The following is a 16358-nucleotide window of genomic DNA, read 5'->3' as shown; positions in this document are numbered from 1 at the left end:
ACCGCGGCCCTAGCAGCACCGGAAGCGGCGGCGGGGGCGCGCGCGCACGCGCTCGTGGCCGGAAGCAGCGGCAGCAGCAACAGCAGCATGGCGCGGCGCGGCTCCTTTTCCGACTCCGGCTCGGAGGATTCCTCTCTCTCGGACTCGGAGGTGAGCCTGTGGCTGCGGTGAGGCCTCCCCCGGCAGCCGTGGGGCAGGGCCGCACGGTGCCCCCGCCGCCGGCGCGGCCTGACGGTGCTCTCTCCACAGCTCCAGGAGGCCTTCTCGAGGGGCGCGCTGAAGCCGGGGCTCAACGTGGTGCTGGAGGGACGGCCGAAGCGACGCAACGACGCGGTGAGCGGGGCCTGCGGGCGGGACGGCGCCTTCCCGGGGCTGGGCGGAAACCCCGAGCCAGGGCCTGCGGAAACCCCGAGCCGGGGCCTGCGGAAACCCCGAGCCGGGGCCTGCGGCCCGAGCGCCGGGTGAGGGGCAGAGGAGACCCCGCTTGTGCGGGGACCGCGGGTGTCAGGGCCCTGCACTGCGGGTTCCTGCACGGCTGTGCTGATCTGGGGTGTCACTGCTTGGAGGAGCAGCCTGCGGTGTGAGCTGGGTGTTCAGGCGGGCCGACGCTGGGGAGGTGGTTTTGTGTGGCGGCGTGCAGAGCTGTGCTGCTTTCACAGGACGGCCTGAAGCAGTGCCTCTCCGAATTCAAGCAGCAGCTAGCTTGGGTGGAAAGGCTGGATGTGACTTCGGGCCAGGTCGTGGATCCCGTCTCACAGGGTGCTTCTGACAAAGATGCTGTTGACCCTGAGAATGATTTCCAGAGAGAGATGAGCTTGTAAGTGTAAAAAATGGGAGAAATCTTGTAGGGTCTGAGCACACTGCTGCACACTTGGAGTTGTGTTTCACAGGCCTGCTACAGACTGCTGCACTGGCTCTCACTGTGGCACTCTTGGGCCATGTATTTTACATTTGATGGCTCTGAATGTTTTCCATAATAACTACAAATTAATGCTAGTGTATTTAACTTGTCTTGTGATGAGGAAATAATTTCCCTCCTTGCAGCAGACTTCCATCCTTTGCTGAAAAGTTTATTTAAAAAGTTCCTTGGTTGCAGCACTATGGCTTTAACACAGAATATGGATTTTTCTTTATGATTTGTTTGGTGTTATTATAGTTCTGTTGTTTTGCCTTGCGTTTTATAATCCAACATATAAAACTAACTGGAAGCTAGGTAAACGTATATGTGCAAGGTATAAGCGTTTACATGGTACTGGCACCTAAATTGCTTTCAGTAGCACTGAATGCTGTAGGGCACAGCATATTGATATAATTCTAGATCAGTGCTTGTTAGATACCGGTACCAGCTAGCTTATGTGAGAAGAGTTTTTGTGAGATGCCCAATACCTGGTGACAGAGCTGATGCTGTGTTGTCTCCCTAGTTACCGGCAGGCTCAGGCAGCAGTCCTGGAAGCCTTACCTAGGTTGCGTAAGCTCCAAGTTCCTACTAGAAGGCCAGATGATTACTTTGCAGAGATGGCCAAATCAGACCAACAGATGCAGAAGGTATGTGCAGTGAATAATGGCTTTCTTTTCTGTGTTGGTTTTAGCTTGTGTTAGAGATTAACTTTACAGTGTGATGTGTGAACACTTACCTTCATCGCTTGGACAAATGCCTGTGACAGCATTTGTGTTTGAAATTTTGCTTGTGGCAGGAAATGTCTTCCTGTTCAGGTATTTTGGTGCAATGTGGGGATTTCCATAACAGGTTGGAACGTAACGTGGAAAAGCACGATTTATATTCTGTCCTAAGTCTATTTCATATTAAAAATGGAGACTTTTTCCTTCGTGTGTGAGAGTGGTTGTGAAGTTGTCTGGGTTTGTGCTCTTTGTCCTAAGATTTGCAGTCAACTGTGGCATTAACGTGATCCCTTTTCCATATTTAAGTATCCCCCTCTGTTTATACTCAGTGTGTTTTGCTTCTCTGTGGTTTTAAACTGTATGTTATGGAATTTATCACAGGTAATAAGTCAGATTTGTGTAGGAAATAACAATTTAATGAACTTTCTTCTTGATTGTGGTATTTCTTTAAAATAGAACTAATTTTTGTTTTAGTTTTGGAAAAAAAGACTATATTGTATCAGTTAAACATGAGCTGGAGTCTAATTTGGAGGTTCATGTATGACTTGGTCACTGTTTTGATGTCTGACAGAACCTTCCTAGAGAAGATGAAAGTTAGTAATTAGCTTGTGCTGAGGCTTAAGTCAATTCTGCACATCACTATTACCTTATTTTGCTGGCTTCTGTTTGAAGAACAGAGTTTTTGTCTCCTAGTGGAATCACAGACTGAATCCAGAAGGTCTGTGTTGAAATTTTTGTAATTCCTTGAAACGCAGCATCCTTATAGAAATGTTGGTGAGCAAGGAGGGAATGAAAAAGATGTTTTCTATGGCATGGAAGGAGTGTTGACTCTTCTTCAGTGCTTTACTTTTAATAATGACAAGAAAGAAACTATCAGGTCTTCTACATACACCTGAGTAGACTGACAAGATACTGTTGTTTAGCAGTTCCATTAGAGCCTATTATAAGGCTTTGTTTTGTCTCTGTGAGTTTTGCCTTTTTAACCAGGTTTTGGCTACACATCAGTTCAGGAGTTTCTGTAATAATTGCTCCTGTCCTGAGTTGAAAGAACGTTATACCTTGTAAGTCATTATCTGATTGAGAAATGTTTCAATTTTTACAGTCATTGATAGTTCATGTAACTACTAATTTCAGGACTGCACAGCAATCATAAAATCCTCATATTTTCTTTTGTGTTACTGATAAATTTTGTTTTTTCTATCCCCTAATAAGATTCGACAGAAGCTTAAGAGTAAGCAGGAAGCGATGGAGAGGTCTGAGAAAGCGAAACAGCTCCGTGCAATGAGAAAATATGGCAAGAAGGTGAGGAGGAGCTACAAAAGGGACCTATCTGTGACAAGAATCTAGAACCTGAGTGAGGAGCTTAGAAAGTGAGACCACAGGAGGCTGGCTAAAATATACAGAATCTGTCTAGTCTTCTGTCTAGTTGCTTTGAAGGAGGACAGAGCAGAAGATGGCATGCCTTAAAAAAAAAAAAAAAAAAAAAAAGGTAAAAGTATGTGACATTACAAGGAACAACACTAACATTCTGCTTCTAATCTCAGGTGCAAACTGAGATTCTGCAGAGGAGACAAAAGGAGAAGAAAAATATGTTGAATGCCGTCAAGAAATACCAGAAAGGTAAAACTTGTCTAAGAGAGCAAATGTGTAATGTGAATAGTGATGTGTGAGCAATGTAAGGCAACGTGATGTGTGGTGTGAATCTGTAGTGAGCTAGGCAGTGAGCTTGAAAGGCTGCTGCTGCACAGTGGCAGTGAAAATCCTCCTAGGTAGCAGTTCCTTGGTGAGGGTGACTTGTTGCTATTACTCACTTAGACCGAAAATTCTTATTTTCTGCAGTAGTAGCTGAGCAACTGTTACGTCTTTGCTCTTGCAGGTCTCTCTGACAAGCTGGATTTTCTAGATGAAGAGCAAACGTCATCTCAGGGGAAGAAAAAAGGAGGGGCAAGTCAACAGATAAAGAAGGGGTGAGACCAGAAAAGAAAGATACTTAAATGCAGAATCTCTGATTTTTTCAGTTTTTTAGGGGGTCATTTTGTGGAACAAGAAAGTTGTTCTGATTAATGTTTGTTAAAATAAGTCTGAGGTGGCTTTCTGTCCCTAGAGAGGAGGAAAACTGTGGCCAGAATGGATCGGAGACTGAAATGTGCTAATTTCTGTCTCTTCAATAAGAGGGGAAGGATTTATGATGGCTGATGGGAGTCCATCAGCAGATACATGTACCTTCTTGAGAGCTTCCTGAGGACCTGAGGAAAGGAATATAGGCGATGATGCTGTTCGGTTGTTTTTCAGACCAAATGCCAAAAGACGTTACAAGAATCAGAAGTTTGGTTTTGGTGGGAAGAAGAAGGGCTCAAAGTGGAACACAAAGGAGAGTTTTAATGATGTGTCCAGCTTCCGGTCAAAAGTGGCTCACAACAAAGGCCCAGGAAAAGCAGGAAAAGGAGGGAAAAAAGCCCTCAACGTAAGTAAAATGTTGCCTGCAAATGATCCTGGTTGGCTAGGAAGCCAGCCCTGATCTGGGAGGGAGAGCTGAGTATATGATGGGTGCCTCTAGCACCTGGAAGTGACAATGTCTGTCTTTCGGAGCTGAGCGTAGTTTAGTTGCAGAGAGAGTTGAGGACAATGGTTCAGTGTCTGAGCAGGGAAATGAGTGGGCGAGTTAGCAAATACTGTTTGTTGCTACCTGTGTCCCAAAATGTCCCTCTCCAGGGGTACTGACAAATATTGTCTCCTTGGTATCCTCCCCAAGCTATAGAGCTAGAAAAAAGATAGACTACATGAAAATGAAGATCTGAACCTGTCCTGTTTTTTTGCAGAAGAGACCTGGAAAGAGAGCAAGGCAGAAAATGAAGAGCCGAGCACGATAAGAGGGCTGTGCTCCCCAGTGGGCTGTTTCTGTGTGTTGCAAGATGTGTTTCTGCTGTCATCAAGCAGCCAATGGTGGAGCAAGCTGGATGCTTCCAAGAGGCAAGAAAAAAAAGTCAGTGGAAACTAGTGCCTTATCACTAATTTCTTCTTACTGTCTGTTTTGTTGAAGGATTGTTTTCTACTTAAACCTTTGGTGTGTGAACACATTAAATGGTTTGTACAGAACTATGTCTAATGCATGTTTAGTTTGTGCTATGTATGAATGGTGGCTGAAGCCTGCCCTTTGTTCTGACAGCTTTTTACACAGCTACTGTTGACATGTACTTGGTGAACTTAAGTTCTGGGTCATGTTGCCGACGTCAGAGTAAGAAGTCTGAAGCCTGTCAAGATGTTAAACTGGTTTTTAGAGTATTCATACAGATGGGTTTGGAAACAACAGTGAGACGTACAGCAATCCTATAATAAGTTTATTTCTGTAACTATTGTCAGGCTGCAGATCTGGACAGGCTGAGGTTCTCTCTTCACTTTTCTTATTATCTCTTGCCAGAAATCTACCAGACTCATTTAACAACAAGCAGGGCATAACACATTAGATGTCATTAACTGCTTCTATCTAAGTTATGTGGCTTTGCCACTCTACTACTGCAGGTTCTCAGACCACTCCTTCCCGTTCCCCACAACAGCTGTTTATTTAGTGATCTCGGTTCTCCGGCGTGGGAAGTAGAGTCTGCAATCCATACGGTCCACGTGAATCTGTGAAAGAAAAGTGATTAATAGTCAGGTGCTTTTACTAGAATCAGCAGTAGTAGTCCTTTGTGAGAAGAATGATGGACAGTGCTCTTGCTGCTGAGAAATGCCCAAATGACAAATGAGTAGGGTACCACTTATTTGAGAATATACTGTTCACTGCTTCGTTACAGTAAAACCTTGTGAAAAAGGAAAACTTAAGGTATCAAGCAGCATCATGAGTCCTGACTGTATAAATTTAACTTGCTTCCCTACACGCAAATTTAGTTGCTTCTTTCCTGCCAGCCTAATCCTACCAGCGGTATCTAACAGTGTAGAGCCCTGCTGGGATGTCTGTCTCTAGCCTTGTTATGAGTAACTAGTTTACCTGAAGTGTAATATGAAAAGTTGCAGTAGATTATCTTATTTTCTTACTTATCTTATTTTTCTTTGTAACAGGTCAAAATTAATCAGGCCCTCATTTACCTTTCTTGAAACGCTAATCTACAAATTCAGTCATCACAGCTGTTTGTTTGTCAGATATGATTGATGTCTCAGCTTGTTAATAAGATTTCTTTTCCTCCTGTTTGTTCACACTTCACCAGATGAATTCTCACTGGTGTGTTCTGGCTCGGATTTACTTAGCTGGTTATTAATTTTATGGTTATGCTTGCAATTTGTTTGAAAGATACTGTACAGCAGCACATTTCTTTTCACAGTACTTATGTATGTCATGTCATGTTGCTCACTACACCATTTCTCATCACTGAATGCTTTAATAAACAGCCGTGACTACATACGTGGCATGTGGCAATATGCCTGGGGATGACTGTCATTGTAGGTACTTTGCATGCAAGTTTCTCAGGGAAAGTCTACTGTTTCTGTGCTCACAAGCCTATGCCAAGTGTGAAGAGTCCTCTTTGGTGTAAATTTTAAAAACTTGTTGTTCATGAACAGCTCTGCTCATTCCTAGTCATTCCTATTTTCCACGTTAGTCACAAATTATTTTCTTGCATTAATATCTTTCAGTGGGATGGGATGAACCCCTCTGAATCCTGCAAAGAGCCGAGTCCTTAAGCACCTTACTCACCAAAGGTGTTGTGTTCCAGCCAATTTCTTGGCTTTCAGTTTGTGGCTCTGAGTATTTCTTTGTTGGCTCCAGTGCTGCATGGTGAATAAGATTCAGGAACTTGGCTGTTGGTTTAAGAAACAAACACAAATGAAGGAAAATATGTTTAGAAACCAGTCACCCATGGATGTACGTTAGAAGGGACATCCTAATTCTGTCCAAGCAATAGCAAGAAAGCCAAGGTTGGAGGCAACCTCTGTGCTTCTGCAAATGGTCTTGTAAGAGAATGCAGGGTGACATTTCTGCTCAAATTTATCCTAAAGTTTCAAGATTTGCCTGCCCATACTGTCCTGTTAATTCTGTCATCTCTGTCTACTGTATTGCAGCATCTTACTTTTCTTACACCACATCTAGTATCAACCAGTGCCCCATGTTAGCTGTCAGGTTGCCTGCCTGCTGCCTTTCCCTGTTTTGTTCCCCCTCCCCCGCCCCAGTCCCCCAAATCCTAGACTAAAACAGGCCAACCTTAACTGACCATTAAGGTTTTTAGACAAAACTGGTGTGTTAGAACTATGGAAGCAGTTGCTATAAGGGTTCTTGTTATTAGTGCTGTAAAGCAAGACTCAGCAGCCATTTTGGCAGTTTACCATATGTGGTGGCTAGGTAGAATCTGCAATGACAGGCAATGTGTATGCATGAAACATGTTTCTAGATTTTTTTATTTTTCCCTGAAAGAGTTTTAGATTCTCGATCAGAATTTTATAGTATAGTAACTAAAAACAAAAATAAAAGCATAATTGCATGAATGCAAGCTTGTACTGATAATGAAAAGTAATGGGAAAGGACCTTAAAGAGGAAAAAAAACCTGCCTTACATTTAACAAAAATCATGTATGAATTGAACTTTCTTATATTGTCACGGGTGTTTTCACGTACGCTATCTTTTAGACTAATTGGAATTTTAAAAATCTTATTTATTAGTAATTTTCTTATGTAATTATCACAAGCTGTTCAGAGATTTCTTACCATCTGCTGGCTCTTCCATGTTATCATGCCAAGACATAGGCTTCTTGGTGATGGTGTGAACTGGAAAGAAATGATGCAGGTGAATTACTTTAATGTGAATTAGCATCACAGCCAGGTATAGGATATCCATCCTTGCACATGTTCTTTTTGATTATTCCCCAGTCTGGGCCCAGCTACTTCACTGAAGTTGTAAAGGAAGAATAGCATGTGAACAGAACAAAACAAGTTAAGAGTACTGACTAATGGCAACTCCCTAGAAAGGGAAGGGTGTTAAGCATGCTAAAGGCCCTTCTACTGGATGCTGCCTGGATTCACAACAAAGTTCCACCCCACCCACATAGTGGCCTGCAGTGTGCCAGGTTTCAAACGATTTTCCTTTGGTTTGCTTTCATTTCACCATGAAAGGTACACCTGCATGAATCTATTCACATCACCCCTCCACGCCAGCATAGGTGATGACATTCTATGACTGAAGTAGTGGGTAGAAACCAGCCCAGGGGCTGAAGAAACACGGTGTAGTGTTTAGACTCTCTACCCCATCTTAGCTCTGTGGGTTTTTTTTTTTCCTCAAGATCCTTGAATTCTTGATCCTAAACAGTTGCCTCACTTCTACATGTTTACTAAAGGCCCTGACTAGTTTGGGCGAATTGGTCTCTTGTCAGTTCTGTCTTTTGAGCGTGCAGGCTGGTTTCTCAGCCCCACCAGTTGCTTCTTCCAGATCTACCCCTCTCGCTAGCCGCTGCTGGCGTTGGTGGGGGCAGCTGCTGCGGGGCCCCACCAGCCTTCCCTCCGCCCTGCGGCTCCGTGCAACGCTGGTCTCGCCCTCGGGGGCCCGCCCGCGCGCCGCCTCACCGCGATGGAGCGGGTTCACGCCGTACTGCGTGTGCAGCCGCTGGCACTGTAGCTCCTTCCGCACCCGCTCGCAGAGGAGCTGGTTCTGTCGCACCGGGTTCGGCGGCTCCTTCTCCCCGCCGCGGGCGGCCATGGCCCCGCCGGGCTACGCGGCGTCCTGTAGCCTGGCAGCGCCTCACCTGGTTCCCCACGAGGCTACTGATTGGCCCGGATGGCGCTCCGCCCCCTCGTCGGACCGATTCCCTTGCCGCCTCCTATTGGCTGTCGAGTTAAAGCCCCTGGTGCTGATTGGCGGCGGCTGCACGCGGCGGGTTTGAACGGCCGGTGGGGCAAGCCGTGGTGGCGGCAGGATGGGGGACGCGGAGCTGCGCTGCACGGTGGCCGTGGAGCAGCCGTTGCCGGGGGGACAGGCCCCGTGGCGCCGCGTGATGCGGGGCGCGTTGGTGCTGCTGGGTCGCAACGAGTTGCGGCAGCCGGTGCTGCGGGTGGTCGGCGGCGGGGCGGCGGCGGCACTGAGCTTCGCGCTGGCCGGTGACGCCGTGCGGCTCTTCACGCGGTTCGCGGGCGACGGGCGGGCGGCGGTGCGCGTGGGGCCGGGCGGCGCCCAGGTCCTGCTCTCCGACTGCCCCCCAGACACGCTGCGCCGCTTCCTCCGCCTCCTGCGGCTGAAGGTCGCCGCCGGGCCCCGGGGCGCGCCGCGTGGTTCCCGCCTGCTGGACCGGCCGCCGCCGGCCTTCGCCGCCATCAGCCCGCTGCAGGAGCGGGACCTGCTGCGCGGCCCCGGCCGCCTCCGTGGCGGCGAGGTGCGGAGGGAGTGCCCGGCGGAGGTGGGTCCCGGGGCGAGCGGACGGCCCCGGTTACCGGCCCCGGTTACCGGCCCCGTCCTCACAGCGCGCCGCCGCCCGTTCCGCAGGTGCCCCGCGCGGAGAGACGGCCCCCGGCGAGGCTCTCGGCGGAGCAGGAGGCGGTGCTGGGCGCCGTGCGGAGCGGGAAGAGCATCTTCTTCACCGGCTGTGCGGGTGAGGGGGCCGGGTGGCTGGCAGCAAGTGAAGTCCTTGTGCCTCGCCGCTGACCTGCTGCTTCTTCCTCCTCTAAGGGACCGGGAAGTCGTTCCTGCTGAAGAAGATTGTGGGCTCCCTCCCTCCGAAGAGCACCTACGCCACAGCCAGCACGGGAGTGGCAGCTTGCCACATCGGTGGCACCACACTCCATGCCTTCGCAGGTAATGGCCTGCCCCACGGTGAGGGGCGAGGAGCTCTCGCTCCCTTCCCAAAGAATTGGCAGCTTCCCAAAGCTTTGCTTTCTACTCCCCTGCTAGGGATCAGCTCTGGGAAGGCACCGCTGGAACAGTGTATTCAGCTGGCAGAGAGGCCCGGGGTGCGCCAGCACTGGCTGGCCTGTCAGCACTTAATTATTGATGAGATCTCCATGGTGGATGGCAAGTTCTTTGACAGGCTGGAGGCGGTGGCGAGGTGAGTCAAACAACTAACAGAAATGAGTTTCCCTCAATTTCCAGGTTGCTTCCTTCCTCTGGTTATGTGCATGGGTACAAGGCAACCGCTGGCCGAGGGCTGGAAGGAAGAAGGATATCCCAGTCAGCATCTGGGCAGGTCTTCATCTTGAGATAGGTTTTGATCATGTCCCTGCTCCCCAGCTGTGGCTGTTCTGGTTGCTGTTTCCATCTCTGGAGCCAAGTGTTGTCTATAGAGCTGAGTCCAGAACACAGCTGTTTGTGCTGTGCCCAGCAGTCCTCTCTTGCAAAGAGAAGCAGCTGTAGTATAACAGTTACCAAGGAACCAAGACCGGTAATGACATCTGGGGTGGGTAGACAAAGAAAAGTGAATGCCTTGTAACAGCATTGCTTAATTATTTGAGTTGTTCTGATACAGCTGAGGATAGTCACCTTTTACTGCAGATGGTGTATGTTTGCATATACTGATTGTCTAAGATGTAACTTCTAAGACGTGACTATGTCCAGATCCTGAAGGGCATTCAAAGCTTCTCTTCTCTCTCTTTACTCCCACCCTTTTTCTCTTCTCCTTCCTTTTCAGGGCAGTCAGAAAACGGGATGAGCCTTTTGGAGGAATTCAGCTAATCATTTGTGGGGATTTCTTGCAACTACCCCCAGTCTGCAAGGCTAATGAAGAAACCAAGTTCTGCTTCCAGGTACAAAACTGTCCCTTAAGCTCATTCTCATGCTTCAAATCTGCCTTTTTCTTAACAAGAGAATGATTTGCCAGGCAAAAAGCTGGAGGAAATGCATCCACATAAACATGGAGCTGACCGAAGTGCGGAGACAGACCGACAAGACCTTTGTCTCGCTCCTGAGTGCAGTCCGCTTAGGCAGGTGAGGAGAAACTCTGTTCTCTTTGTAATCCCTGCTCCCAACTGATGGGGCAGAGCAAAGAGCAGTTTGTCACTTCTTCCCTGTGCTCTATTGGGAATGAGTGGCTGGGGGCAATAGCTAGAAATGCTTTAGCTAACATAAGCAGGTTTCATAAATGTTGCTCTGATAAGGAAGGACCCTTTCTAGGGTCCCTCTTTGCAATTTCCACTAAGGAATGTGATGGATCCTGAGCTGGCAATGGGCAGGGCATGGGCAGACACATGCACTGCTCTCCAACTTTGTGTAGTTATCTTCCTCTGTCCCTCTCTCTAGAGGCCTGGGGCTTGCACAGCCTGATCCAGTTGTGTGGAGCTGTTACTGCTGCTCAAGACCTGTTCCCCACCACTTTAAATAATAATACCCTTTTCCTGGGTACCAGGTGCACAGAGGAGGTTACCAGACTGCTGATGCAGACTGCTGCTAACAGGTCTGAGCGTGATGGGATCCTGGCTACACGGCTCTGCACCCATAAAGATGATGTAGAAATAACTAATGAGAGACGCTTGCAACAGCTACCAGGTAAACTCTTTGGAGGAAGCTGCTGGCTTTGGGGCTGAGCTCTGAGTGGATGCAATGGCGATATTGCGGTGTCAGGAGGAACCAGTGCTCTGTCATGCACAGCTTAGATTGGCGCTGCTGTGTGTGTTGGAGTTGAGCTGCCTGGGGAAAAAATTTTGCTTAAAAGTCCCCACTGTTATTTCTTGGTGTGTAACAGACAGCGAGCTGGTTGCTTGCTGTGAGGAAGGGTGGGCCATTATTGCCTCCATACCCCTACTTTTTCTTTCTGTAGCATCTCAGAAAGGCAGTGCTCTATCCAGCCACAGCTTGAATTAAGAGCTATTTTATTTCTGCCTCCCTGCCTGGCCCTAGGATTTCTCCTTAGTCCTTTTTGGAGATCTGGTGCTGGCAGCAACTGAAACTGCTCAGTTTTTGTTTACTGCTGGCTTTTGATTCCTGAGCCTTCTCATGCTCTGGGAGTTATGTTGGGAAGAGAGGCAATCGTGAGCTTTCTGCTGTTAGATGTGACAAGGTTTGTGTCAAGATGTCCTACCAGCAGAGCAGAACGGATATTAAAACAGGAGTTGCTATTAAAAATAAATGCTGAGTCTCCTGCAATGCTGTGTAGAATATGTTCAATGGTTGCCATTTGTTAAGTCTTTCTTTCCTTAACAGGAGAAGTGCACGCTTTTGAGGCTTTGGACAGCGACCCAATGCTAGTGAGGTTAATTGATGCTCAGTGTCCTGTGGGTGGTAGAGTTGAGCTAAAGCTTGGAGCTCAGGTGAGTGTGTGTATGTACGTTCGTGAAAGACCAGTGGATCAAATAGCATAAGAAAATGCTAAAGGAATAGCAGGTAAATGTATAGAGTAGATCAATGTATAGAATGCAGATTCTGCATAGAATGGCTATGCCAGGCCAACAGAAGACTCTATCCCAATCTTTGTATGCTTTCCGCTTGGAACCTTATCTAGACAGTCAATTAGTTTGATTTGAGTGTGAGTCCATGTCTTGCGGACAGTGGTGACTGCTATGACTTTGACACACATTTCCAATCAGGTTTAGAAGCTTCCAGGTAGCAGAGAGCACAGGCAGTGCTTGCCTGAAGTCTCAGACCCAGGTACAGCAGCCCTTCTGAGCTATAAGGGTATGTCATAGCTTGCCAAATTTGCAGGATTGGGCAGCTTGCTGTGAGCTAGGCCTGTCAGTGGAAAGCATGCAGGATTGTGCTTAGCAGCAGCACTGTCTGCCTTGGGAAGTTGTTTGTTAGGTGTTCCCAGAATCTATATATGTCTAGGCTGGTTGGTATCTGGGGAACAGGAACCTGTTCCCTGGATCTGAACTCACAGCCATGGACAAAAGCAGCTCAAGTAGTGTTCAGTGCTGTGGAATGATGTAGCTGGGAATCCTAGGAAGAAAAGGCTGTGAAATAATTTGTCAGGTTGGAGATGGTGCTCTACCCTGCAATAGGATGTTGTGGCTGTGGCCTATCATTCCTGGCTAGAAGCTTAGCTGCAGGTGGCTGAACAAGCTGTAAAGCCAGTGCACGACGCGATTTTTCTTTTTTTCTGTAGGTGATGCTAGCTAAGAATCTGGATGTGTCCCAAGGGCTGGTGAATGGGGCACGAGGGGTTGTTATAGGATTTGAAAGTGAACAGAAGGGTAAGTAAAGCTTTTTGTGTTTTGTTTTGTTTTTTTTTTGTTGGTGGTTTGTTTTTTTTTGTTGTTGAAGGAAGAAGAAAAAACCAAAACAATTTCTCATTGATGGCTGCTGACTTGTTAATTTTGTTTACTGCTTGGTAAGAATAATCTGAGGGAAAGCAGGGAGGAGGTCTTTTCTGCAGTGAGAGGCTTGGGGCTCTCATGAGCTGTGATGTCATGCACTGCATCAGTTGTAGCTCTCTGCAGGCCCTCTTGTTTGCTTTTCTTTATTCTAGATGTGTATGCTCATTTGCATTTCCTGTCTGTTCTGTTGAAGCGATTCTTAGTGGGGGTTTTTTGTTTGTTTTTCTCAGAGAATAATGTTCTGCTACTTGCAATGTGTATTTTTCTCTGCATCTCAACTGATAAATTACCTGACTTTAATTCTCCTGCTTAAGTAGGTCCCAAAAATCATTTCAGTACATTCTGTTTACTATGTGTGGGTTTAGTATGGTATGCGATTTTTCTTTTTTAATGCAGCCCTAAAATTCATGAAAGACTGGCATGGGGAAGGAGAAAAAGTGTTCTTAGGCTGCTGACTTCCTGGCTGTTGAGTGTCAGGAATACATCCTGCTCCCATTCCTACAGGGCTGCCTAAGGTGAGGTTTCTCTGCGGGGTCACACAGGTCATCAAAATGGAGAAATGGGTCTTCAGAGGACCATCAGGAGTTCATCTGAGTCGTCAACAGTTGCCTTTAAAATTGGCATGGGCCATTTCCATTCACAAGAGTCAGGTGGGTGTTCTTATACAGCTGTCTATTGACTTCTACGCCATCATAACCCTTATTTCCTGTGTGAGCTTGCATTGCTGGTAAAACAGGAGGGAAAACTGAAAGGTCCTTGTTGTGGGGGACCTCTAGAATATGTGTGTCTAGCTGCAGAGAAGGCAGCACCTCTTCTGCTTGTGATGCTTGTCTATAGGGTCAAGGATGGGCTAGCAATACTGCTAGAGTTTCTATGAGGGTGCTGTCATCTGCATAGTTGGTGTTAGACTGTGAAGCAGAATTACTTACTGCTGTGGGCTGATCAGGGTAGCGTTTCCCCAATAGTCATCAGCATTAGTGACCCTGAGGAAGCTGCAGGAGTCACAGCTGTGCTCCATGGGCTGGACTCCCTCTTTGGTGATGTGTGTTGGGTTTTTCAATGTAACTAATATTATTCGTACATTTCCAGAAGACTTCATACACTCTGATAAATACTTGTCTTGCTATTAGACCTGTGAGTTTGTTCCCATGCCACTATTTAAACCACGCTGCGTTGTAAATTCTGCTGCCTTCTGGGATGTGTCTTGGTGCAAAAAGGGCTGGCCAGGCCTAACCCAAACCCTACTCAGATGGTCTGCCTGAGGACTGCTTGAGATGTGTGGTTGCACCAAATTAATTACTAGGAGTGAAAACATCAGGATTTCTTTCCCTGCTGTGTTGATTTTATGGGATTTGTGGAGTTTCACACAACAAGAAGCTCACTGGAGTGAGTTAGTGGACCCTACCGTCTGCCAGCAATTTCCTGACAGTGGAAAATCGTCCTTTCTACTGATTCCCATCTTCTAATCAGTTACATAGTCAAACAAGAAACTTCCTTATTTATCAAGTCCATACACCAAGGATGGTTCCTTTGACAGACTCGCAGGACAGGTTAGTGTTGGTAAGGCACAGTGTTCTTTTTTGTATATCTGTTCTGTAACAGACTTCTCTGTGTCTTTCATAGGGCATGTCTTTAGATTGTGTGGAAATCTCCCTGTCTCGTGTCTTTGAAAGTGGGCAGGCTTATGTAGCCCTTTCCCGAGCCCGTAGCCTTGCAGGTCTCCGTGTTCTGGATTTTGATCCGAAAGTGGTGAAAGCTGATCCTTCTGTGTTGCAGTTCTATAGACAGCTGAGATGTCATCAACTTCTAACTCAGGTAAAGAAAACTCTTGTGCTAGCAAAACCTGCCTTGTGCAACCAGGATGAGAGATGTTTGTGCTGAGATGCTACTTTTTCTTCCTAAGCAAAATCATTCAAATTAGAACTTGTAGTGGTAGGAGAGATGAAAGTGCAGAGAGGGAATGTGGTGTGGGGAGACAGCCTGTAGTGGCAGAATAGCTGCTGTAATGTTGGGATTCTATAATACTACCTGGCCCTGTAGGTGAAAGGATGGGTTGGGATTCTTTGATCTTCCTCTTGCAATAAGGACTGAAGGAGAAGTGGGCACACAAGAAATCTCTTCTATTTTTTTTTTTTTCCTCCTCTCACCAGGATTCACTACACACCCATTCAGCTGCTGATGAGAAGGAGAACTGGAAATGCAGCTGAGTGCTCTTCTGGCTTCTGTGAGGCATCAGCACAGACGGCTGAGTTGCAGTGATCTTGCTATTGAGTATATTTGATAACATCAAGTCAAAGGAACTTTTTAAAATGTTTGCTTCATTCAGCTGACTCCAGATGTGTAGAAGTAGCCCTGTCTTTTGCCTCTGAAATTTGGAAGGCTTTTATAGCCCCTTTGTGGGCCCACAGCCTTGAGCACTTCTGTGTCACAGATGCAACTCCAGCAAACAAAATGACTGAACAAGGATGTGCCTGAGGGACCTTCCTACAGTTCTGTCTGCCTTGTTGCATTTTACTCTCCACATATGTAGACTGAAACTTTTGTGCCTTTCTTCAAGTATACCACAGCTGGGAGATGGAAGGCATGTGTCGTCTTTGCCTGTATGGATTGGACCCGTTCACAAGAGCTGCTGACACAAGGGAAAGCAGTGCTAAGTATCTGGAATACATGCTTGATTCTCCTGCAAGCAAGCAGCTGCCAGGAGCTGGGCTATCACTTTATAGCATGCTAGGGTGTTCTTGCCTTCCAGATGCTTAACAGCAGGAGGCTTTGTGTAACTTCATCCACAAGCAGAACTGTAAAAGTTATACACTGCCTGTTATGCTGATACATAGCCTTTTTATTAGTCTGTTGCATGCATAAGATGTGATTTCTATTGTTTTAACCTTCCGAGATGAGCTGGCACTACGTCTTATAACCATAATTATGGAAGTGCAAGAATCATGAAGATCCATTACCCCTTTAGCAAGAAAGGAGTGAGAGGAGATGGGTGCTGGTGGGAACCCCTCTTGTTTAAACACATGAGGCTGGCTCAGATGGGAGGGAGTTTCTGCTGGAAACAATGCATCTGGCTAACAAGGTGGAAGCTAAATGTGCAATAGGGAATAATGCCCAAGAACATGTGAATTGAGCTGTAACTTCAACTGTTTCAGCAAAAGCAGAAAGGAGCAGAGCTAATGTACTGTCTTTTTGAAGCCTAAATAAAAGATAAGCTTTGGTCTTTGCATTTTAGCGCATTGCTTAAAGCTTAAGTAACTTGTATATTTTAAAATGTTTAATATGTGGGAATAATATGAAATAGCAACATCCACCTGGAAGTCATCTCTTGCAGGGGTGTGTCTCTGTAACAAAGCCTCTGCAGTTTGGGTGAGTTGAAGGCCACTTCTTGGCAGCTGCCTTCCTTAAATCCAGGGAAGGATGTTGCCTAGCCAGTGGTTAACATAACAAAACACAGATTTTCGTAGGATTTCAAAATGTATTTTTTAAGTGAGGTTTGGTTTTTCTGGGCTTGAGAGGTAAGTTTTGGA

General features: G+C 46.8%; 3 protein-coding genes across 3 annotated transcripts; 2 read left to right on the top strand and 1 right to left on the bottom strand.

The window, feature by feature from the left end:
- Positions 1-87: 87 nt before the first annotated feature.
- Positions 88-4490, top strand: EBNA1BP2 (EBNA1 binding protein 2; the record flags this gene model as incomplete). Its single annotated transcript, XM_082002848.1, has 9 exons — positions 88-150; positions 250-333; positions 660-817; positions 1422-1545; positions 2833-2922; positions 3165-3240; positions 3497-3587; positions 3913-4084; positions 4440-4490. 9 exons carry the CDS (start codon positions 88-90, stop codon positions 4488-4490), a joined length of 909 nt encoding a protein of 302 aa, XP_081858974.1.
- Positions 4491-5178: 688 nt separating this feature from the next.
- Positions 5179-8296, bottom strand: CFAP144 (cilia and flagella associated protein 144; the record flags this gene model as incomplete). The annotated part of the gene is made up of 4 exons (XM_082002791.1): positions 5179-5244; positions 6308-6411; positions 7312-7371; positions 8164-8296. The coding sequence occupies 4 exons, from the start codon at positions 8294-8296 to the stop codon at positions 5179-5181; spliced, it is 363 nt and encodes a 120-aa protein (XP_081858917.1).
- A 217-nt stretch (positions 8297-8513) lies between these two features.
- PIF1 (PIF1 5'-to-3' DNA helicase) lies at positions 8514-15517 on the top strand (the record flags this gene model as incomplete). Its single annotated transcript, XM_082002709.1, has 12 exons — positions 8514-8990; positions 9077-9182; positions 9260-9385; positions 9482-9635; positions 10215-10329; positions 10404-10510; positions 10929-11068; positions 11723-11829; positions 12621-12708; positions 13336-13481; positions 14455-14646; positions 14982-15517. The coding sequence occupies 12 exons, from the start codon at positions 8514-8516 to the stop codon at positions 15036-15038; spliced, it is 1815 nt and encodes a 604-aa protein (XP_081858835.1). The 3' UTR covers positions 15039-15517.
- Between the last annotated feature and the right edge of the window lie 841 nt (positions 15518-16358).

This window comes from Phaethon aethereus (genome assembly GCF_964289735.1).
Source record: "Phaethon aethereus genome assembly, chromosome: 8".
NCBI classification, from domain to species: domain Eukaryota; kingdom Metazoa; phylum Chordata; class Aves; order Phaethontiformes; family Phaethontidae; genus Phaethon; species Phaethon aethereus.
The sequence above is the reverse complement of the archived record's forward strand: the minus strand, read 5'-3'. Positions and strand labels throughout refer to the sequence as shown.